Genomic DNA, 24,174 nt, shown 5'->3' with positions numbered 1-24,174 from the left:
TATCAGACCTAGATATTTGTGCATCTTGGTCTCCCGACTTGCTCGGCAAAAGTTGCTAGAAGTGAGGACGTGTGTGCACTGTGGCTGCTTCCTTATGGTGCTCTTGCACATCTTGTTCCCCCCTCAAGTTTTCATGTGGCTTAGTGCCCCTTGGCTTTGCCTCTGCTGTTTCCAAGCGCATTGCTGCCCATGGCAAGTTGAGGAGGAAAGATGGAGGCTGGATCAGGAGGTGGGTACAGAACTGATGCCCTGGCCAGAGAGCCACAACACTCAGTGGTGCTGAATATTTTCAGAAGACAAAAAAGATCGTGGCCACATGCAGGAGTAGCATTCTGCCACATGTTTCAAGAAACTGGATTAGTCTTTGGTTTTAATGTTTTCGGTAGAAGGGGAGGAATTGGAAACAAGGTTGGTATGTTTAAAAACAAAACACATCTGAACTGCTAAGGGATGAATGCTCACACCCGACATTTCAGGATCAGAAAGCCAGCTTGTTCTTAAGGATGGGTTTCCTTTAGGTTGTCAGCTGTAGCCGATGCATCTGAGACTGCACGGAAGCCAAAAAGCCGGGGGAGGGGGGAAGGGAGGTTTGACTAGAGAGCTTGATCAGAACCAGCATCCACAAGTGTTTCAGAGATCATCCTCCAAGAGACTCCCACATGAGGAGAGCCAAATTCAGTTCCCCTCCCTTAAGAGACAGATTTACACTGGGGTGGGGGTGGGGAATAATTGTCAAATGGTTGCCAAGAAGCAGTTTTTAAGGAAGAGGGGAGAGAAATCTACCTGCTCACAGCTGCAACACAACCTTGGCACTAAGCTGCAGCTCTCCTTCCCTGAATGAGGGCCAGATTAAGAAGGGGGGGAGGGGCTGCCACATCGACCTACTAGTTAGTTCACCTTATAACCAGTAAAAAAGTGTTACTTGGAAAAAAAGAAATTATTTGGGTAACTCGCTAATACTAGCGCTGCCAACAGGCTCGATCTCCAGCTCCCTTGCAAAGGGTACAGAGAGGCCTATCACCAGTTCCCTAGTAGAACTTCATCGCATCACCTCTGTGGGTTTCTTTCCCTTTCCCTCCATGGGGATAGAGCCTAAAATTTTATTTAAAAGAAAAGAACATGTTTTTTTAAAAATATTGACATTGGACTAAGTCCAGCCTCTTCCCCCACCCTGCCCCCGAGTCCACAACTCGCCACATGAAGCGTGTGCGCCCGGCATTGTGGATCCACAGCTCGGGCCCGCAGTGTTTGGAAGTTCGCAGTCCGTGGAACCATCTTTTCCCCTCTACTGCCCAGAGCAGGTCATGCCTCTGCAGTCGCTCAGCAAAAGGTCAACCAACCGCCTCGCCCGTGGCCGCGCAGCTGGGCTAAGTCGCCACAGATCCTCGCCAAGAACCGATGATGCCTCACTCGAGGGGTGGGACAAGAACGCAAGAGGAAAAACAAAGCGTTTGGCACCGGTTTCTTGAGGCCGTCTGGTAGGTTCCTCGCACCAATCCCAAGGCCGCTTGTCAAAATGTGTCTCTCTCGCTTCCTTTCTGCAGTTCTGGTTAACTTTTTTCTTTTCTTTTTTCCCCCGACAGACCTATTGTCCCTGCTCAGTTTGAAGAGCTGTTATTAGAGGATCCAGAGGTGGAGGCGATGGCAGCTCCGGCTGGGCTGCTCGTGGATACGGATTTGCGGATGTGAGGAAGCAAGTAGGGGTCGCATGCCAATTGCTGGACGTCTATCCGGTCCTCTTTTCGGTATGCCAAGCAGCGCCTGATAAATGCCTGGAGGACAAAGCACAGGGAAGAGAAAGCCGGCATGAAAAGCTGCTGCTGGGAACGTCTTTTGGGGAAGAGGGGCAATGGTCAGTGCTCCCAGAAAGATGCCTGGCTTGCCTGTACCTTTGAAGAGCAGGCCACGGACAAGTCCTTTGCTTTGCAGACAAGCTGCCTTGCCCCCATTTAAAGTCCAGTTCCCTGAAGACTTGGAGACGATGAAGGGGTAGCCCGGTCACAGGGGCCTGAACCCTGGAAACAGCTTTGGAAGACCCTTCTATTGGGGACAGATCACGATGGGTAACCGTGTTAGTCTGTCACTTGCTGTAGAAGAGAGCAAGAGTCCAGTAGCACCTTAAAGACTAACAAAATTTTTGGCAGGGTGTTAAACAAACGTATGTATTAATTAAGATGACATTATAAAAATGATAAAGATATGGAAGATCTAGATGGTTGTCTGGATCCTAATAATCTCCAGAATGGAAAAACTTTCAAAAATCTAGAACGTGGAGAGGAAGACGAGTAATGTTTTTGCTGGCTTTAATATGTGTACCTGAGTTTTTTATCTTTTTATTATTACTTTTATCTGTAATGGTATGTAATTTTGACTGATATTTTTTTTTGTTTTCTTTCCCCCAATTTTATGTATGTAATAAAATTTAAAAAAAAATTCTGGTAGGGTATGAGCTTTCGTGAACCAGGTATCTGAAGAAGTGAGCTGTAGCTAATGAAAGCTCATACCCTGGCAGAAATGTTGTTAGTCTTTAAGGGGCTACTGGACTCTTGCTCTTTTCTACTGCTAGTGACAGACTAACACGGCTACTCATCGTGAAATGTTTAATGGAGCTGAAAAACAAGGGGCTACTGGACTCTTGCTCTTTTCTACTGTCACTGCAGACAGGCTGTGGAGTCAGCCCAAAACATGGAAGACCCTGGATAATTATGTCTGGAATTCGTCAGATTGGAAAAAGGCTCTTTGAGGGAAAGATCACCCCCCACCAGAAATGCTCCCACTCCTCAACCCTCCCCACCTCCCTGAAGTCCCATAGGGACTAACACAGAGCTGGCTGCAGGGACGGAGCTATCTTTGATGAAGCAGACTGGAAGAGAGTCAGAGATGCTTTCTAGACTGAGGACACATAATTCAGAAGCATGATTGATCATATCCCACCAAGGTATCTAGAGAAGTGGATATGTTAATGGAGAATAGGGCTACCCATGGCTATTAGTCACGATGCATGCCTATTCTATCCAGGATCTGAGGAGCATGCCTTTAAGATGAGGTGATGTGGAACACAGGCAGGATAATGCTGCTGCAGTCATTTTGTTTGTGGGCTTCCTAGAGGCACCTGTTTGGCCACTGTGTGAACAGACTGCTGGACTTGATGGGCTCTGATTTGATCCAGCATGGCTTTTCTTATGTTCTTATTGCCACCGCTCTGAGTGAAAACTTGCAGGCCCCTATCAAGTGCAGATCAGCACCAGATTTTCCCAGCTTCATCATCCGCAGCAGATATACACCCTCCCTTACCTTTGCTTCTGGTGTGACTCCGGGCTTGGGAGGGAACTGCACTTCTGTAGCTTTAAGGATTGTGTTCTCCTGCAGAATGTCTTGTTGTGACTGGTTGTGTCCAAAAGGCTGCAAGGAAGGATAAAAAAAAAAACCCTTTTATACCAATGAGAGGGGGGTGTTGAGCAGAGAATGTGAACATGCACGCAAATGTGCACCTAATAAAATGCATGTTCATTAATCATGTCTCGAAAAGGGAATCATTTTTTTTAAATTAAAAAGCAGAAAGCAAGCTGAGAAGAATCTCAGGACTCTCAGTTCTTTGTCATGTCTTACACAGGATTCCATGGAGGATTGAAACCTTCCTACTTCTTACAGCAGGAGTTTGATAACATGGCTTGCTGATTTCATCTCTACCTCACTTTTCTCCCCAGTGGGGAGACAATATGGCCTAATTTGTCTTTCCCCCATTTTATCATCACAACAATCCTCTGAGGTGGATGAGGCTGAGAGGGTACGACTGGCCCAAGGCCACCCAGCGAGCTTCCACGGCATAACTGGGGACTGGAACCTAGGTCTCCCCAGTCCAGGTCTCAAACTGTTACAAGTTGCCAGCTTTCCTTACCTTTCTGCCATAGAGGCACTGGTAGAAGATTACACCCACTGACCAGACGTCAACTTTATTTGAAATCTTTGGAGGCTCTTTTCCAACCACAAAACACTCGGGCGGCAGATACCTGAAGAGGAAAGAAGAGACTGCCATCTTTAGACAAGCCCTGTTCATCCTCTTCTCTGCCCACAGCGCTTCACTGCACAGGACGGAACTGACTTGAAGCTACTCATCTTCCATAGGGTCAAGTATAAGATTCATGCAGCATATGGAAGATGTCTTGCCAAAACTACGTTCGGTGATACAGAAAGTTATTTATGTTGTGTAATCAAGTATACATATACTTAGGTAGGTAAAGGTAGCCCCCTGTGCAAGCACTGGGTCATTCCTGACCCATGGGATGATGTCATATCCCAACGTTTACTAGGCAGACTATGTTTACGGGGTGGTTTGCCAGCGCCTTCCCCAGTCATCTTCCCTTTACCCCCAGCAAGCTGGGTACTCATTTTACTGACCTCAGTAGGATAGAAGGCTGAGTCAACCTTGAGCCGGCTACCTGAAGCTGACTCCCGTTGGGATCGAACTCAGGTCGTGAGCAGAGCTTTTGACTGCAGTACTGCAGCTCACCACTCTGTGCCATGGGGCTCTTATACGTATACTTAGAGTAACAATAAAACACATGAAGCTGCCTTTTACTGAATCAGACCCTTGGTCCATCAAAGTCAGTATTGTCTACTCAGACCGGCAGCGGCTCTCCAGGGTCTCAGGCAGAGGTCTTTCACATCACCTACTTGCGTAGTCCCTTTAACTGGAGATGCCGAGGATTGAACCTGGGACCTTCTGCATGCCAAGCAGAGGCCCTACCTCTGAGCCATGGCCCCTTCCCAAAAGAACAGGCTCCTACTCCAAGCAACTTATCATAAAAAAAGTGGTGGGTGAAATCCAGACTTTTCTAGTCCTTCTCTTTGGCTGCGCCATGCCTCATTTTTTAAATGTTGAAAGCATGTAAAGACACTCAAATTATATTTTGCCCCAAAAGACTGCACTGCGGCTAGACTGTTGCCCCTTTTCCCCCTTTCATGATGCAAAAACCAGCCGTCTCCCAAGTCAAGAGAAGAGGGGGACGCACAGTTCTGTAAGTGGCAGCTCTTTTAATAATATGATTTTTTGCCTATAATTATAAGGAATTATGCAAAGATCTTGTGTGGCCTTTATTCCTTCTCTGTGCCCCATTATGGTAATCAAAAACCCACAAACAGCAACATTATCACAGATAGACCGACGACCCTTAGAGAAGGGTTTCACATTTATAGAACTTCCTTCCTGTTGAGGTTTGCCCAGGATTCTAGTCTGAGGACAATACAGAAGCCACGAGAAAGCATTAGATGACTGCTGTTAATTAAGGAAGGCTATTTTAATGTTCGCTTTCTTGAACAGAAGTCCTACACTCTAGGTAGCTGTAACAGGGCAGGATTGTACCCAACAAAACACAGACTGTAGTTCACAAAGGGTGGCCAAAACCTTATTTTATAAGTGTTTCTCTGTCCCCCAGACATCCAGACAAACAATAGTCAGAATGGAGACGTCCCTGTAAGTCGAGTGAAGTTGAATCTACTGCACATGTCTTTTTCAGGTGCTCTTTCTACCAGGAAGTCTGATGCAGGCTAATTTCCCCCCTCCTTGACCTAATAAAGGATAGCTCCGAGGAAGGGAGGCTAAGGAGTCTCCCTATGGGATGGGTCAAACTAGAGGGTGAAGCAAGTAGCGAAATTCTGTGCCGCAATATATAAGATCTGCCAGACAAAGCTGGGGCTTGGTAATTTAACTTAAAATGAAGAATGTTTTATTAATTTGAGGTTTGTTTAAATTATATGAACTGTCTATGAATTGTATACCCTAGTTTTAGCTACTGTGTATTTTCCAGTTTTAATTCTGTAACTGATATGAATTTTAATGACATTTGCCGTATTAATAAATGAATCTGACAAACAATAGAGCCTGTGGCTCCATGTAGCATACTTAAACCAATCATACTCGGAGTTGGAGTGACTGGGGGGAGGCCTGCTCTGGGTGCCTGATGGATCCTGATGGGTGCCTGTTGGCGCTTGCGGAATTTCACCACCTTTATTTATTTATTTTATTATATTTTTAGCCCTCCCTCCCTGGCCAAAGCCAGGCTCAGGGCGGGAAACAACAATAAAATCACAAGAGTGCATATAAAGGTAAAGGTGCAAGCACTGGGGAATTCCTGACCAATGGGGTGACGTCACATCCCGATGTTTACTAGGCAGACTATGTTTATGGAGTAGTTGGCCAGTGCCTTCTCCAGTCGTCCACATTTTACCCCCAGCAAGCTGGGTACTCATTTTACTGACCTCGGAAGGATGGAAGGCTGAGTCAACCTTGAGCTGGCTACTTGAAACCGACTTCTGTCGGGATCGAACTCAGGTTGTGAGCAGAGCTGTTGAGAGCAGCACTGTAGCTCACCACTCTGCACATATACATATTAAAGCATCTTACTAAAATCAATTCTCAGACTATTACCTAATCATTAAAATAGATGGTGTACAACTTAAAGCGGCACCTTCTGCCACGGTGATATTGCAGCCAAGCAAGGCAGGCCACCCCCTCATGTGCCCCAAAAAACAAACCAGAGAAGGGGTGGGGGATGGGGGGGTAGGGAGGCCAGCACTGATGAACTACCTGTGGCTGCTCTCGGTTATAGGCCCTGCGGAACTCTTTCAGGTCCTGCAAGGCCTTGATGTCATTAGGTAGAGCATTTCACCAGGCTGGAACCTTAGCTGCTGACGATTCTTTCAAGGCTCTGACTGCTCTCTGGAATAAGGAGATGGCCTGGACCATTGACCCTAAGCCCCTAACCCCCCACCCCCCAATAAAGCTGAGCAATCTCCTAGTTTGGGGGCAGGAAACAATTTTCCTCAGGTCCAGATTGGCCAGGGATCCTGGAGGTTTTTTTTTTTTTTTTTTTGCCATCTTCTGGGTTTGGAGTTGGGGTCACTGTGTGTGTGTGTGTGTGGGGGGGAGGTAGTTGTGAATTTCCTGCATTGTGCAGGAGGTTGGACTAGATGAACCTGGGGGTCCTTTCCAACTCTATGATTCTAGTTCATTGGGGAATTGATGGCCATGAAAAAGGAGGGACAATGGCTAGAGCACTGCTGGCAGAATACTTAGAGCGAGTCTGATTGATCACGGCATAGAGCCCCCATGAAAGCCTATTCTGTGGTGGTGGTGATGCCGAAAAGCCAATATTTCTCCACCACCACTACACCTGCAAGCAATCGTCCAGATAAGCTGTTTTGTGTGGTTCGGGGACTTATACAGTAAAGGGCTGGACGAGGGGAACAAGGTGAAACTTAATCCAGACAAGGCAGAGGTTCTCTGGGTTAGTAGACAGGCAGATCTGGGACTTGGGAGCTCTCCTGTCTTGCATGGGATTATACTCCCCTTGAAAAGCCAGGTATGCAGCTTGGAAGTGTTGTTCGACACAGCAGTCACCTTAGAAAACCTGGTAGCTTGGGCCGCTTCTGCTCAGCTGTGGCTGGTGCACCAGCTGCTCCTGTTTCAGTTAGATCTAACCACAGTGATCCATGCCTTAGTTATATCCAGGATGGACTACTGCAATATGCTCTACTTGGGGCTACCCTTGAAGTGTGTTTGGAGGCTGCAGCTAGTGCAGAACAGTGCAACTAGACTGCTGGTTGGGGCCAGCTATCGGGAGGATGTGACCATGAGACTACAGCAAATACACTGGCTACCGATCTGCTCCTGAGTCCAATTCAAGCGTTTGACATTTAAAGCCCTATATGGCTAGGTACAGGGTTTTCTGAAGGACAGCCTTCTCCCATACATACCTGCCCAGGAATTAAGATCACAGGCAGAGGCCCTCCTGACCTATCAATCAAATAAGCTCATCTGGTGGGCACACGATAGAGGGCTTTTTCAGTGGAAGTGCCACAATTATGTAACAACCTCCCCAGAAAGGTGTGCCTGGCCCCCTCACTGTCAATCTTCAGGAGGGAGTTGAAGAGAGTTTTATTTAGGATTTGGCTGATGGGCAGCCATTTCCTGAAGGGAGGCGTAGATCTGTGGCGGCAGGGAGCAGTGCAGCCAGTGCACTTCCCGGTCACTGCGGAGAAGAAAAACCTATTTTTTAAAAGTAAAAACTAGCAAAAGGGCAAAAAAGGCCCATTGACTTGAGCAGGGCTATGCCACCCATAAAAGGTGGCATAGCCACACCCACACACCCAAGCTGAAAGGGGTGAGGAAGCTGCCTAAAAGCTGCTCCACCCCTGAGAACGCCTCCCCCACACCGGCACGGGCGTTCTCTTCCAGGATTTAGTTCCCGGAGTTGCTGTGCTGGCAGTGGGGGCCGGTGGAGCTCCGTGGCTTCTGGATGCCAGTGTGTTTGCCCCCGTGCCAGCGAAGGTGCCGCTTTATTCCGTGATAAAGTGACACCTACACTGGCGCAGGGTCACGCCAGCTCCTAAGGAGCTTTGGCCCCCTGCTTCAGGACTGCAGCCTTCGTTTTTATTTATTGACAGTTCTAATTGGAGCTTTTACATTGTGAGTTGTTATGGGTTTTTGTAATTGTTTTATTCTATTTACATTGTTTTTTAAATAATCCCTTTATTTATGTTGTAATTCTGCTAGGGAGAAAGGAGGCTAATAAAATGTTTTAAATACATAAATAAGGCAACTTTCTTCTGGAAGCTGTGACCTAGGTCACTCACCTCCAGCCATCTTTTCTTCCCAACTGCTCCTTGCACTGCACAGACATTTATTTCAGGAATGCAGTTTTCATTCATTCCTGAGGTTTGGCTTTTTATTAAAGAATGATGCCCAATCTGCAGGCAGTCAAGGTGGTGAGGAGAAGAAGAAAAAGAAGAGTTGGTTTTTATATGCCAACTTTCTCTACCACTTAAGGAAGAATCAAACTGGCTTACAATCCCCTTCCCTTCCCCTCCCCACAACCTGTGAGGTAGGTGGGGCTAAGAGAGTGTGACTACACCGAAGTCACCCAGCTGGCTTCATGTGTAGGAGTGGGGAAACCAACCCGGTTCACCAGATTAGCATCCACCGCTCATGTGGAGGAGTGGGGAATCAAACCTGGTTCTCCAGATCAGAGTCCACCACTCCAAACCACCACTTGGTGTAGTGGCTAAGAGCGGTGGTTTGAAGCGGTGGACTCTGATCTGGAGAACCGGGTTTGATTCCCCACTCCACATGAGTGACGGACGCTAATCTGGTGAACTGGATTTGTTTCCCCACTCCTACACACGAAGCCAGCTGGGTGACCTTGGGCAAGTTAGAGCTCTCAGCCCCACCTACCTCACAGGATGTCTGTTGTGGGGAGGGGAAGGGAAGGTGATTGTAAGGCGGTCTGAGTCTCCCTTAAGTGGTAGAGAAAGTCGGCATACAAAAACCAATTCTTCTTCTCTTAACCATCACACCATCCTGGCTTGGCCTATGGCAACCTGTCAAAAGAGGCACCTCTTGGTATCGTGTCTGAAAGGAACACATTGGGGCACTCACCAGTAAGTGCCAGCCCCTTGTGACGTCAACTCCATGCCGTCGACAGAGTTATAGCTATCATCGTCCATGATCTTGGAGAGGCCGAAGTCAGTGATCTTGATCTCCCCACACGCAGTACCGTTCACCAACAGGATGTTACCTGGTGGAAGGAGAAAAACCTTAAAAGGGGGAAGACTCTGATTTCGCACTGGGAGGAAAGCAGCAAGCACCTCCAAAACAGAATGCAGAATTAGACCAACCATGCGTGTCTTTTCAAGTCTGCATGACAACTACAGCCAAAAAGTCACCTTATAATACAGATTCTGCATGCCTAATCTTTACAGAGTCAATTCATCTCCTGTTGGGTCTTCCTCTTTTCCTGCTGCCTTCAGCTTTTCCTAGCGTTATTGTCTTTTCCAGTGATTCTGGTCTTCTCATAATGTGACCAATGTATGGTAGCCTCAGTTTAGTCATTTTAGCTTCTAAGGACAGTTCAGGCTTGATTTGATCTAGAACCCACTGATTTGTCTTTTTTGGCAGTCCACGGTATCTGTAACACCCTCATCCAACACCACATTTCAAAGTAATCTACTTTCTTCCTGTCAGCTTTCTTCATTGTCCAATGTTCACACCCATACATCGTAATGAGGAATACTTTGGCATAAATTAACTTGATCTTGGTTGCCAGTGAAACATCTGCACACTTAAGAATCTTTTCTAGCTCCTTCCTGGCTGCCCTTCCCAGTCTCAATCTCCTTCTGATTTCTTGGTTGCTACGGAACAGAAAGTCTTGAACAATTTAAATTTCCTTGTCCACCTTAAAGTTGAGTAATTTCCCAGTAGTCATTACTTTTGTCTTCTTGACGCTCAGCTGTAGTCCTGCTTTGGCACTTTCTCCAATAACTTTCAGCAGTAGTTGTTTCAAGTTTCCACTATTTTCGGTCAGTAATGTGTATCATAGGCACATCTCAGATTGTTCATGTTCCTCCCCGCAATTTTCACCCCACCGTCATGTAAATCTAATCTAGCTTTCCTTATGCTCTGCATAAGAGATAGGGGGATGAAATACATCCTTGTCTAACACCTTTGCCAATGGGAAACCATTCTGTTTCTCCATATTCTGTCCTAACAGTAGCCTCTTATCCAAAGTACAGGTTGCGCATCAAAACAACCAGATGCTGTGGCATACCCATTTCCTTCAAAATCAGCCATAGCTTTTAATGATCCACAGAATCGAAAGGTTTGCTGTAATCTATGAAACACAAGATGATTTTCTTCTAAAATTCTCTTGAATGCTCCAGTAAAACCAACATAAATTTACAATATAATCTCTGGTGCCTCTTCCTTTTTTGAATCCAGCTTGAACATCAGGTGCTTCTCTTTCCATATATGGTAACAGTCTGTTGTAAGATTTGGAACATCATTTTACTCGTGTGTGAAATTAATGCAATGGTCCGATAGTTGCTGCTGTCTTTGATATCTCCTTTTCTCGGAATTGGAATGTAAATTGATCGTTTCCAGTCTGTGGGCCATTGTTTTGTTTTTCATATTTGTTTGCATATTCCTGTCAAGATTTTGATGGACCCCATTACTTGGAATAGCTCTATTGATATTCCATCTGCTCCTGGTGATTTGTTTCTCCCAACTGCTCTCTGTGCAGCTTTCACTTCACTTTTTAAAACTGTAGGTTCTTCTTCAAAAGATTCTTCTTGGAAGGAATCTGTCATTCTTTTTTCTTTTTAATTAAAAATTACAAATATATAATATTAAAAAACTCTGAATAAACGAAACTCGACCAGTACTTATACAACTAATAAAACCTACAAAACATATAACTTTCTAAATAAACACTCTCTTTATGAACCACCACCAACAGAATCTAAACTTTTAAGCGTGTTCTCCATCCTGGAGGAATCTGTCATTCTTTCATCTCTTCTGTATAGTTCTTCAGTGTGTTGTTCCCACCTTTTCTTTATTTTGTCCATGTTCAGTTAACGTATTTCAGCATACCTAACCACGCTTTAAATTTCCCTTTGATCTCTTGGATCTTGTGGATGGATTGACTCTGTAAAGGAAGCCATGGCCCTCCGTTTGCAAGACCTGAGCAAGGCTGGTGACAATAGGACGTTTTGGAGGACACTGACGGCAGCTGACACGCACATGTCTGATCCCACCCCACCAAACTGGAACAGTGCTCATGGTAAGATCTCATGGTGTTCCACGTAGTACAAGCACCCTCATCCCCTTGCCAGGTGAGTGGTCATGCCCCATGTTTAGTCTGGAAAAGAGGACGTTGAGGGGGGACACGACTGCTCTCTTTAAGTATCTGAAAGGTGGTCACTTAGAGGAGAGCAGGGAGCTGTTTCTGTTGGCAGCAGAGGAGAGGGCTTGCAATGATGGGTATAAATTAACGGGCGGAAAGGTACTGGCTGGACATCGGGAAGAATTTTTTTTTTTACAGTAAGAGCACTTCAGCAGTGGAACCTACTGCTTGGATCCAAGCATAAAAGTTCTACACCGCTTACAGGGGTGTGTGGTTGGCGCTGGGTCTTGGGAAAGTTTCGGATGGCACAACCCAGCTGGCACATGGAGTGCCCTTCCCCTCCCCGGCCCGCGTTCTCGACCCCTCCATGAACGTACCTGGCTTAAGATCGTAGTGGATAATGGGTGGCTTGATTTCGTTTAAATATTTTAAAGCATTCACAATTTGCATGATTATAGAACGGGCTTCCTTTTCAGTCATTAGCTTGTGCTGCTTCAGGTAGAAGTCCAGGTCGTTCCCCTCACAATATTCTAACACCGTACAAAACCTAAAGAAAGGGAAGCCAAACGCAATAGTTTAGGATCTTTGAAATGCAGACTATAAGGTCTCCTTTCCTTCCCTGAGACTCCTCCGACAGTGACACTTCACGGGATGAGTTACCCTGGCATAGCCCACCATTAACTTGCTTGATTAAAAAAAACCCTGATCCAGATAAACAAATCTGAGTCAGAAAGCGGCTGCTGTGAGAAAAATGAGGGACTTTTCAATTATCCATTTCAACAGAAAGTGTTATTTTTCAAATTCACATCTTGCCCTTCTGGCCAAACCAGGTTCTCTCAGCAGCTCACAATAAAAAGCATACAAAAAAAAGCATTTAAAATGCACCTATTACAAATAGAGTTCAAGGAACACAGACTCCTAAAATAAAAACAGAAAGGCAGCCGACCAATTACAGATTATTAAACTTAATTGTAACCAATTTCTGTTCTGCCTTCATTGTAAACTGCTTTGGGGACCACTGCTTGAAGAGTGGGATAGAGTCAGGGTGTGATCCTGGTAGAGCCTCTGCTTAGCATGCAGAAGGTCCCAGGTTCAATCCCTGGCATCTCCAGTTAAAGGGACTAGGCAAGTAGGTGATGTGAAAGACCTCTGCCTGAGTCCCTGGAGAGCTGCTGCCGGTCTGAGTAAATACTGACTTTGACGGACCAAGTGTCTGATTCAGTATAAGGCAGCTTCATGTGTTCATGCCTCCTTAACTATAGAGGCTCAAGTCACAGCCATGCTTTTTTCCATCTCCGCCGATGGCTTTTTTCCATCTCTGCCAGGCCAGGTGGTTGGTGCCTTATCTCTGCTGCCCCGATCTAGCCACAGTGATCTGTAGACTACTGCAACTCACTCTACATAGGGCTGCCCTTGAGACAGATTTGAAAACTCCAGCTGGTGCAAAATGCTGCAGCGATGCTTCTTGCGGGAGCCCTGCTGCGTGAGCATATTCAGCCAGTACTACGACATCTACACTGGCTCCATTTGGAATATTGGATCAGGTTCAAGGTGCTGGTTTTTACCTTTAAAGCCTTACACGGTCTGGGACCTTTATCTTCGTGACCATCTCTCCTTAACAAGAATCTTTGCTACGCGTTACATTTGCGCACATCTCCTTAAGAGGCACATCTTCAAATATAGTTGGGAGCAACCAATAACAGCTTCCCCTCACAACTGCTTAACACAGCTTGTTTCCAATTAACCTTTCCTTTTCCCATCCACACGTGGGATATCAAGTCATAGCAGTTCACGTGCTTCACATTCTCTTTCAATTCCACGCTGCACAGAATTTCACTCCACATTCATGACAGGGAACATATAGGTGGGGGGTGGAGGTACACTGGATTAACAAACTTGGAACAATATGATTGATCTCATGCCTGATCTGCATGTTCTGAGCCTCCAAATTGTGGAACTCCCTGCCCCAGGATGTGGACATGTTTATGGAGAGGGGTATTCATGGATACTAGTCAAAATGGATACTAGTCATGATGCATACCTATTCTCTCCAGGATCAGAGGAGCATACTGAATATATTAGGAGCTGTGAAATATAGGCAGGATGGTGCTGCTGCAGTGGTCTTGTTTGTGGGTTTCCTAGAGGCACCTGGTTGGCCACCGTGTGAACAGACTGCTGGACCTTGGCCTGATCCAGCATGGCCTTTCTTAGGTTCTTATGTTCTACCCCCCCTTCTTCTCCACCTGAGGGAGAGCTCCAAAGGGCAAGGATTGCCTGAATGCTTCCCAAAGGCTTCAGCGCGAGCACTGAGTGAAATAGCTCACTTCTCTGCACAATTAAGAAAAGAGCGGCACTTACGAGTCGGTATCCAGCGAAAAGTAGTCATACAGCTTAACTATACGAGGATGATCCAGCTCTTTATGGATTCGGTATTCTCTACATGCATGCCTGTAAGAACAAGGCAGGGGTCCTCATTGACGTTACTTCCCAGCCCCTCTCTTATCCCTCTACAACTTGCAGGTTGCAAGACGGGAGAAAAGAAACCCACGTCAAGCTAGCTTGAGTTAACATCTCAAACCCTCCAAAAGATTCGTCCCGGCCACCAAAAGCCAGGCCCGCCCCCAAGACAGCCTCCCTCGACACGGCTAGAAAAAGGTCAGGCTCACATCCACCAGAAGGGAGCCTCAGAGAGCACTGCCTTCGACCTGCGCTCCCTCTGAACATGATGCACTGGGGGGGGGGGAGAATAGTTCAGAGGCCCTTCTTTCAGATAAGGGAGGAGACAGCCTTTAAAGCATGTGGAGCACAGGGCATCCTCTAGGGGAGGGCCCCCCAAGTGTTTTTAGGAAGTGGGTGGGGCCAGCTAGGGCTTTCGCCCAGCAAGGCTTCTGATTGGCTGTGCACTTTTTTTGAAGTACTGCTTCGGCAGCAACTGCCACCACAGCACAAAGATCTGCACTGTGTTACTGAAGTTAAGCTGTGGCGATCATTTTGTGGCTGGCTCCGCCTCCTGCAGCAGCCATTTTGCGGCTGCCATTTTCAAGACTGAGACTTAACCTTGAACCGTAACAAGGAGACAATGCAGAGCCTCCATGGGTAGCATGAGTATATACAGGCTCTTCCTGGAGAACATTCCCTGAAAAATCTCTGCTCTCATTAGGGTTGCCAGGTCCCTCTTCCCCACCGGCGGGAGATTTTTGGGGCGGAGCCTGAAAGGGTGGGGTTTGGGGAGTGGAGGGACGTCAATGCCATAGAGTTCAATTGCCAAAGCGGCCACTTTCTCCAGGTGATCTGATCTCTATCGGCTGGAGATCAGTTAAATTAGCAGGAGATGTCCTGCTACTGCCTGGCAGTTGGCAACCCTAGCTCTCTTCCCTCTTTCCCATCAGAAGTTTCTGTTCTGTTAAAGTGAAATAATTTATTATGCTCAAACAACCAGTGACTAAACTATTTTGTTCACAGCAGAGAGAAGCCTTCTGCTGTTCCCTAACAAAAGAGACAGGAAACAAAGTTTGCATTTATGTACCTTTCCCCCATCAGCACATTTCCATTCAGAGCCTTTAAAAACAAACCATGCACCCCACAAAGCTAAGGCCTAGAAATACTTACTTGTGGTAGTTCTCTTTCTTCTCATCCCGCCAGTTTTTGTTTAACTGGTGAATTTTTACCGCTACATACCTCTGTTCTGTTAAATCGAATGCCTGAAAGAAAAGCACCGATCAGAAACTCCAAAATACAAGCAAGGACATTGCTTGTGATATGCTGGATTGATCTGAAGGGGAGCCTGTTGGTTTGTCTTGGCCAACATGACTGGAATTTGAACGCCATCTTGGGATTTTGTTTGATTTTAATTGGGATTTTACTGTCTTAAGTTTTAGCATTAGTGATGTACATTTTAAATGATGTAACCTGCCCTGAGCCTGGCTTTGGCCAGGGAGGGTGGGCTAGAAATGGCAAAATAAATAAATAAATATGCGAAGGCCCAGGCAGAAACCCCCCCCCTAAGAATTTGTCCTCCCCCACCAAGGTCCCCTCCATGCTAGTCGTTTTCAGTAGAAAAACTGGACATTAAAAAAAAAAAGATTCCAATGAAATATTTTTTTTTGGAATGAGCGAAATGCTTTTTAAAACAAGGTTTTACTCACTGAAAATGAACAGTACGAAGATTTTTATTTAAAGTAATTTACACAATTAGAGAATGATAACATATTTGCAAGGATATACTTGTTTTTAAAGGTAATTTATTTCATTCACAATTAATAGGCATGTATGATGACATTCTACTGAAGAGTTCAGTGGTTTCAGCATTACAAAGTTTCACTCAATATTCAAATATGCTGCCAGTCCTATTGTGACTGCATAAGACTGTTTCTGCCCAAATAACATATAGTGTTTACTACAAAAACTGTGCTTTCTATTTTCATCTTTTATTTTTGTAGCTTTTAGGCAGCAAACACTAAGGCTGCAATCCTGAGGAGGGGCAAAGCCCAGCGCAAAATGGCACCTAAGCCAGCACCGGGGCAAACACAACAGTGCCGTGGAGCCGTGCTGGCCTCCACCAACAGTGCAGCCAAGCCGGCAGGGAAATCCCGCAGGGGAAAGCCCTCGCCGACATGGAGGGTGTTCCCAGGGGCAGAAGCTAACATTAGTCAGCTTCCAGACCCCTTTCGTCCTGGGGACGTTCCCTTTTGCGCTGCCACGTTTTTATGCCACCAAAACAGGTGGCGTGGCGCCGTTAAACACTATGGGGCATTTCTGGGTTTCTTCGTTTTCCTTTTAATTTTTCTTTTGCGACCGGGAAGCCTCTGTGGTGGCGGTGTGGCTGTGCTGCTCTTGACCACTGTCTATGTACACCCCCCCCCTTTGGATTGCATTGTAAGACGCACATGCTAAGGCAGCAGAGGGTGTCGCAGGCCACATCTTTAATATAAGGCATATTAATAATTTTGCTTGTCAAAAACAAGGCCTTAATACATTTAAATGACATAAACGTTCCAAACAGTGCAATTTCATATGCCAAGTTATACATGCATTTGATAATACTAAAGCCATAAAATAAGTCAAGTTTCAATTCCCCACACCCATATTTTTTAAAAAACCCTGTGAAAACAAAAGCCACTGCCCCAGGCTTTTACATTTCCAGAAATTTCCTCTCCAGACACAATAACTCCAACACAGTCTTCAAAAATCTTACTTGTTGAAAAAGAAATCAGAGCTAAACCAATTGTAAACTATAAGTTGATGTTGGTGCAGGGAAAATGCTGGATAGCCATACCCAAAAGAAGTGCCAGTAGCTAAATTATGGAAGTCTTGCACGCTATCCCCACCTATTCGCACAATCTCTATCTCCTTTGTGAGACAGGGCATTGCACTTTACAAATGAGTGGCTACGCAAGTCACAGTGGCCGCAGTTTTCATAAGCAATATGCTTCATATTATAAATGCGTGTTTAAACAAAGCCCATATTCTACCTTCTGTGTGTCAACCTGGATGCAGTTTTTGCTAAATTGGTTTATTACCCTGACAGTACTTGCAAATATGTACATTCTGTAACACATACTTGCAAACCTGTCATGTGGAGAGTGAAACAAACATGCTACATAGCAAGACTGATCAGGAAAGCTCCCCCAGCTGTCATACACATGTGTGAACATGCGAGTCATAGAATCATAGAGTTGGAGGGTACCACTAGGGTAATTTAGTCCAACCCCCTGTAAAATGCCAGAAATTCAAAACTACCTCCCCACCCCCACCCCCTGCCCAGTGACCCCTACTCCATGCCCAGAAGATGACCAAAAAAAAAAAAAATCCTCCCGGTCAATCTGGCCTGAAGGAAAATTGCATCCTGACCCCAAAGTGGCTATCGGCACTACCCTGGGCATGCAAGAAAGGGCCACGAGAGCCAAACACTGATGAAAACCTTCCTGCCCTCCCTCTCATGATCTGCCTAAGGTCACAGAACCAGCACTACTGACAGATGGCCATCTAGCCTCCGCTTAAAAACCTTCAAAGAAGGAGTCACTCTATTAGCCCATCTAGCTAAGAACCACCTGCAGCAATTCCCCAAGGTCTTTCATGCAGTCTTGCTACCAAAGGTACCCAATGGCCAACACTTTGAATTCTGCCTTATTTTACCCATGAGTCAAATTATGAAAAATAAGTAGTGTGGAAATAAGATCCAACTCACCTTATATACCTCACTAAAACCCCCTCTGCCCAGAAGATGTAGCAACAAGTATCTGTCGTTTAGTGTTGGATGGTCTTTAAATCTGGGAGAAAGAGATAAGAAGAGGACTTTATCCACACAGAAGCTGTAACATCCTGGGTCTTAAGAACTATCTGAATAAAAATGGGCAAAACTCCTGACCAAGGTTCACATCTCTGCCCTGAACTATAGGAGATCTACGTGTCTAGATGATTCTGGGGAGGGGGGAAGAGCTAAGCTGCACCTCAGTTTTGTTAATTGGTTCGAAAAAGCTATGGTCTTACACAAAGAGCTGTGCAGTTAACCAACTTTTATTTAAAATATTCTATATCACATTTCCCCATAAAACAGCCTACAACAAACCAGTTAAATATAACCTAAGCAGAGCAGAAATCAATGAAAAAACCAAACATACCACATAACCCAGACTTCAGTTCAGAGGGCCTAAATCTCTTGGGTTTTCTTTTTTAAAAAAAGGGTATTTGATTCTGAAGCTATTATATTTTGGTCACATTATGAGAAGACAAGAGTCACTAAAAAAGACAGTCATGCTAGGAAAAGTTGAGGGCAGCAGGAAAAGAGGAAGACCCAACAAGAGATGGATTGACTCAGTAAAGGAAACCACAGCCCTCAGTTTGCAAGATCTGAGCAAGGCTGTCAAAGATAGGACATTTTAGAGGACTTTGATTCATAGGGTCGCCATGAATCGGAAGCCACTTGATGGCACTTAACACGCACACACATTTGATTCTCCTATGAGCTTTCTGGCGCAAGGAGTCTAGGGGATTACGTTCCCACTTCAGCCACAATCCAGCAGATGTAAGATTTATGCACCTTCCAGCTCTCAAAGCTGCTTGAACTTGATATTGGGGGGGGGGGGGGAAGGGGGCTATATTAAGCAGCAAGTAGCGAATACTGAAAGTCACCTGGGAACACTATCAAGAATAAAGTGGCATGTACATTATTTTTCTGAGTTGCCATCTATCCTGACAATTTTTTTTAAATACACCTGCATCTCTAAAGGCACAAATGTTTATGGCTTCTAACATAGGACTCTGCCCAATTCCTTCAAGCCACGTCGGGGCATTACTCATTTCATTATCAAGACAGGTCCTGGAAATGTTTTCGCCTTTCTCCACTTCTCAGTTTTGCAGTTTTTTCATGCCTGATACTCACTGTGAGTTATCTTCATTATGAATCCTTTTTAATTCCCTGATATGTAGATTTCTAACCCTCTCTAGCCGCTCCAGTTCTGCCTGGATCTCTGCTTCTTCCTGCACCAAAAGAAATATCACTTCAATTGTGATGCTGAATTCAAACTCTAATAGAGAATTTAGCAGAAGGGGACCCATCTGGCTTGATTAAAAAGAGTTACAAAGGAAGAAAGTTAGCTTTTTTAGAGATTCTAATATCCAGGAGATCTACATTGCTGTTTTTGATTCCTAAAACTAAGTACCATTCTTGCTTTACTTTTTTTGTTACCTAGGCACCAATCAAAGAAAATTAGAGCTATGTAGTAGATTCTCGCCTTCACCTGGATAGCCCCAGGCTAGCCCAATCTCAGAATCTAAGCAGGGTTGACCCTGGCTAGTATTTGGATTGGATACCTCCAAGGAATACTAGGGTCCTGATGCGGACACATGCAATGGCAAACCACCTCACTGAACGCTTCTTGCCATGAAAACCCCACCAGGGGTTGCCGTCAGATGTGACTTGACAGCAAACCCCCCCCAAAAGCAGATTCTCATCCCTACCCACAGAAAACATACATGTGCTTTTACCATCTGAAGCAGCCCTCAGGCTGAATGGTATGTCTCAGAAGAAGAAGTTGGTTTTTATATGCCCAATTCTCTCTTAAGGGAAGGAGAATCTCCTCCCCTTCCACTCTCCACACAGACACCCTGTGAGGTAGGTGAGGCTGAGAGAGCTCTGAGAGAACTGTGACTAGCCAAGGTCACCCAGCTGGCTTCATGTGGAGGAGTGGGGAATCAAACCCGGTTCTCCAGATCAGAGTCCACCACTCATAACCACTACACCATGCTGGCTCTGTCCAAAAAGACAATGCTCCAATGTATCGATTCACCCCGATTGACACAAACATCATCTATTTGAGTATGGAAGCTTCTTATAGCGACCATCCATTACCTGAAAAGGTATCGCGTTTAGTATGGCTAACATAAACTATATCGGGGAACAGTTTGTTTACATGTTGGTTTTCAGATGTGTTCTGAGGAATCCTGGGATTCCTTGGAAAGTTATATAAACCTTCTCTGAAAAAACCAGCAATAGCAGAGGAGCTTCCTTGATAAAAGCTTGCTCAGAACCATCCATCGCCACCCCCACCCCCATTGTGCAGCCACAGGGGAACTGTGAGTACGTTCTCAGGTATTTTCTTGGTTTGTACATGTCAACAGCGCTGCCCCACAAACCTGGCTAGCATTCCTTATTCAAAGAACAGCATGTGCCTACAACATCCTCTATGATGCGCAGGGTTCTGTGGAAAACAAGCTGTATAAAATATTTAAAAGCCCCCAATTTAGATATGCACAGCATGGGACAACAGGGCGAAAAGAAACAATCTTTCAGTCACTTCAAGATATTCAGGAAGTTCGACATATGCTGAAGAGCCCAACACCTAAAGCGCTTAACTAATTAAATGAACAGAGGCAGGAATTCAGACACTAGCTGAAAATAGATTTTCTAAAGCTATTTTGCAACGGAGCCTGTTATTATGCCAGCTACTTGCATCCCACATTTCTACCACGTCAAAGCACTCAGGACTGCTCAAAGGATAAAGAAAAAGATACAGCACAGTATTAATACCACCGTAAAAAAAAGCCTTTTACCTTTTTAAGATGACCTAGCCGGAGCTTGAAGATTTCTTCTTGTTCGTGATATTCTGCTAGCGTTAATCTGCAGGTACACAAGTTAACTGGGTCAAAGATTAAACTGCCAAAGTGGTGTGGGGGACAGAGGCCCACACCAAAAGAAGCCGAACCAGGTCCTCCCCTTTGCTCTCCCATGGGGTGGGGCTCACACCTCTGCTGATCATGGTGGACACAAATTGACTGACATCGCCAGATGCCAGAAAAATGAAGGAGTCAAGCCATCATCAGTCCGCCTGAATCTGGTTCTGTTCACTCTCAAGCCATTGAGGCAGAGGTCTCTCCAAGCCCGGCTACCAGAGGTCTTTTAGCCAGAGGTGCCAGGGGTTCAGAAGCTGGGACCTTCCAAGCTCTTCCATCAAGACATGCCCCCCTCCCGATCTCCTTCCCACTACAGGTGCAGAAAAGAGCAACCAAAATGATCAGGGGGCTGGAGCAACGGCCCTATGAGGAGCGGTTAAAACACTTAGGTCTGTTTAGCTTGGAAAGAAGGCGATCAAGGGGAGACATGATAGAGGTCTATAAAATTATGCATGGTTGGAGAGAGGGGACAGGGAGAAGCTTCTCTCTCTCTCCCATAATACTAGAATGCGGGGTCATCTGCTGAAGCTGGAGGTTCCTAACTGATAAAAGGAAGGATTTCTTCACACAATGTATAGTTAAACTGTGGAACTCCCAGCCCCAGGATGTGGTGATGGCTGCCAACTTGGAAGGCTTTAAGAGGGGAGTGGACGTGTTCATGGCCACTAGTAAAAATGGATACTAGTCATGATGCATACCTATTATCTCCAGGATCAGAGGAGAATGCCTATTATCTTAGGTTCTGTGGAACACAGGCAGGATGGTGCTGCTGAAGTTGTCTTGTTTGTGGGCTTCCTAGAGGCATCTGGTTGGCCGCTGTGTGAACAGACTGCTGGGCTTGATGGGCCTTGGTCTGATCCAGCACAGCCTTTCTTATGTTCTTACAGATCCCAGAGCAGTTGCACGCTGGCCTCCAGAACTGCCCCTTCTCCCAACACATGCTTGGAGGTTATCCCCTCACCCTCCCGAGGAAGGACGTATAAAGCTACCACGCCAAGTTACGTGGATCGGAGAGACGCCTGTCTTTTACTCAGACAGCATTCCTGGTTAAAATACAAGACCTTGTCTGGGCAGTAAAGAGCCTGGCTCTGGAGACTGTAATCAAGAATCAGCAACGCGCCCAATGCAAACCAAAATTCCCTCCCTGAGCAGACACCTGAATTCTGCTCCTCCAGCCGTAACAGCAACACTTGCCAATTTTCTCTCATAACCTCGCTTATAACCGAGGGCAGAGTTGCAAATGAGACTGGGCAGAGGGATGCTGACTGGGGCAAAGTTTGAGAAGTGCAGCCCTAAATTATTCCAGGCAATTAGAGAGCCTCAGAAAATGCCAGGAAGGTTTCCTGCCATACTCACGCCTCGTTTTCTGCTCCATTGGTCTTGTTCTTGCGCTGCTTCTGCTCATTGCTCGTCGGAGGGGCCTGCCCCATGGCAGGTGGCTTCCGCTTCGCTAGCATCTTCCTCTGCCTTTCTATCTCTTCCCTCTGGGAATTTATCCTCTCCTGTTGCCTAAGCCAAAGCAGGGAAACACACACATAAAACGAGAGAGTTAGAATAGAGTTTCTAACCGTTCTAAGCGCTTCAGCCTTCCACATCCCCAGAATAGTAGATTTCTGGTCACTAGCCTCCAAGGAAGGAGAATACAGGAGTTTAAAGCAGGGGCTCTGGGAATCTGGTTGGCCACCAAAATGCTAGGCAGTGCTAAATTCAGCTTCTGATAGTTGAGCAGAATCCAGAGAACCTAAGAGGCAGGAGTGGCCTCCTGCAGAGAAACTGACACCTGCAGAGAAGGTGTCCAACTGGGGATTTCAGAGGTCAGAATGCAGCCTTAGGCATCCCGTTCATGTCTGTGTGGCTCTCATTTACATGGTCCCTTCACCTTTTCCTATCAGATTCACCTACAGGAATGAAAGTAGCGGACTCATGATACCTGTGCAGGGGGGGAACTCCCCCCCTGCCTGGTGGCAGCAGCTCCTGCTCCCCTACCTGCCTGCCCAACTGGGAGCACAGATGCCACCTTCCTCAAAATGGAAAAAAAAGACTATGCTGAATAATTGGTAATAAGCAAACAAAAAACAGCACGATGGCTCAATATCAAAAGTACAACACGAATACCTATACAAAAAAACTACTAACAGAAACTCTATACTAAGTGCCACAAATAAGAACATCCAGCAGATAAACAGAAAACAATATATAGGAGCAAAGTTTCGCCGAAGCTTCATCAGCCTGTACACTCCGTCAATAGAATAAAGACCACAGAGGGTTCAAAGGCAAATGCTGCATTCTATTGACCGAGTGTACAGGCTGATGAAGCTTTGGTGAAACGTGTTTTTGTTATCTGGAGGGCACGTACCTATTTTGTTATTTATCAAGCCTATGATGACTTTCAAGACTCAGATGCAAGGCCCAGCGTTTTCTGTGTTATTTACAAGCTGAGTTCATCGGACACAGCTGAGTGATTCCGGACTCTTTTGCGGACTCTTCCGGCTGCTCCAGTTGCACTTTGCACCTATATATTGAGCCACTGTGCTGTTTTTTGTTTGCTTCTCACCTTCCTCAAAATGGCAGCCCAGATCTCATGACATAGCCTTGTGAGATGTTGGTCTTTCCCCCTAAATCTTAAGGTTGGGGTGGGTTTTTTTTGCAGACAAATGAAAATCTGGAGTGGGGTGCCCCCAACTCTGTAAGAGAAATACTGCATATCTGTACCTGACCCCCTTTCTGTGAGTTTTTTGATCTGCCCAGGGGACAGGTTCAGAATCAATATGTGATTAAAGTAAAGGCTCCAAATTCTGTTTATGATAAAACAGCCACAGTTTTTTCATTATCTGTGTAAAGCATACAAATTAAGTTAACATATGTAGATGAGCCCTCCCCAGGAAATTCATCCCAACTATGGGACTACAGAACCTAGAAAAGAACAGAATTCTAGAATACAGAGAGGATACAGAGAGGATTAAGTTGATCAACTTCCACATTTATAGACATATGTAAAGAACATTAGGAAGCTGCAATGCAGTCCTTTCCTTATGTTCAGATCCCATTATGTGTATGTGTAATCATCGTTGGGTGGGGCAAGACAGGCTAGTATGAGCCACATCAGTGCCATGAACGAGCCTCCTGATTGCAACCATTCGGGACACGTAGGTATCACAGAAAAGGGGGGAGGGGGAACCACACTCAGATTTTAGCTGGGCTAGACAGCCTGTCTCTTGACCTAACTCTGGAGATTATTCCCTTCTTCCTGGAACTGCTATGCATGATACTGGTCATTCAAATCTTTTGACTGGTCTTCCTGGGGCAACGGAAGACATTTGTTAAG

The 24,174-nt window shown here is 45.7% G+C and overlaps 1 protein-coding gene across 1 annotated transcript in view; it reads right to left on the bottom strand.

Moving 5' to 3' along the window:
* Positions 1-1,580: 1,580 nt before the first annotated feature.
* TLK2 (tousled like kinase 2) overlaps positions 1,581-24,174 on the bottom strand; it is a 49,322-nt gene continuing 26,728 nt past the window's right edge. The window contains exons 11-21 of the mRNA XM_056863053.1: positions 22,206-22,358; positions 20,730-20,796; positions 19,060-19,157; positions 17,866-17,947; positions 15,288-15,379; positions 14,037-14,126; positions 12,056-12,225; positions 9,437-9,575; positions 3,899-4,010; positions 3,295-3,402; positions 1,581-1,772 (exon numbers count right to left, since the gene is read on the bottom strand). Coding sequence (XP_056719031.1) covers positions 1,599-1,772; positions 3,295-3,402; positions 3,899-4,010; positions 9,437-9,575; positions 12,056-12,225; positions 14,037-14,126; positions 15,288-15,379; positions 17,866-17,947; positions 19,060-19,157; positions 20,730-20,796; positions 22,206-22,358 — 1,285 coding nt within the window. The 3' untranslated portion in view covers positions 1,581-1,598. The remainder of the gene's footprint in view (positions 1,773-3,294; positions 3,403-3,898; positions 4,011-9,436; positions 9,576-12,055; positions 12,226-14,036; positions 14,127-15,287; positions 15,380-17,865; positions 17,948-19,059; positions 19,158-20,729; positions 20,797-22,205; positions 22,359-24,174) is intronic.

This window comes from Euleptes europaea, chromosome 18 (assembly GCF_029931775.1).
Source record: "Euleptes europaea isolate rEulEur1 chromosome 18, rEulEur1.hap1, whole genome shotgun sequence".
NCBI lineage: Eukaryota > Metazoa > Chordata > Lepidosauria > Squamata > Sphaerodactylidae > Euleptes > Euleptes europaea.
Note: the sequence above shows the minus strand (reverse complement) of the source record. Positions and strands in the feature narration are given on the sequence as shown.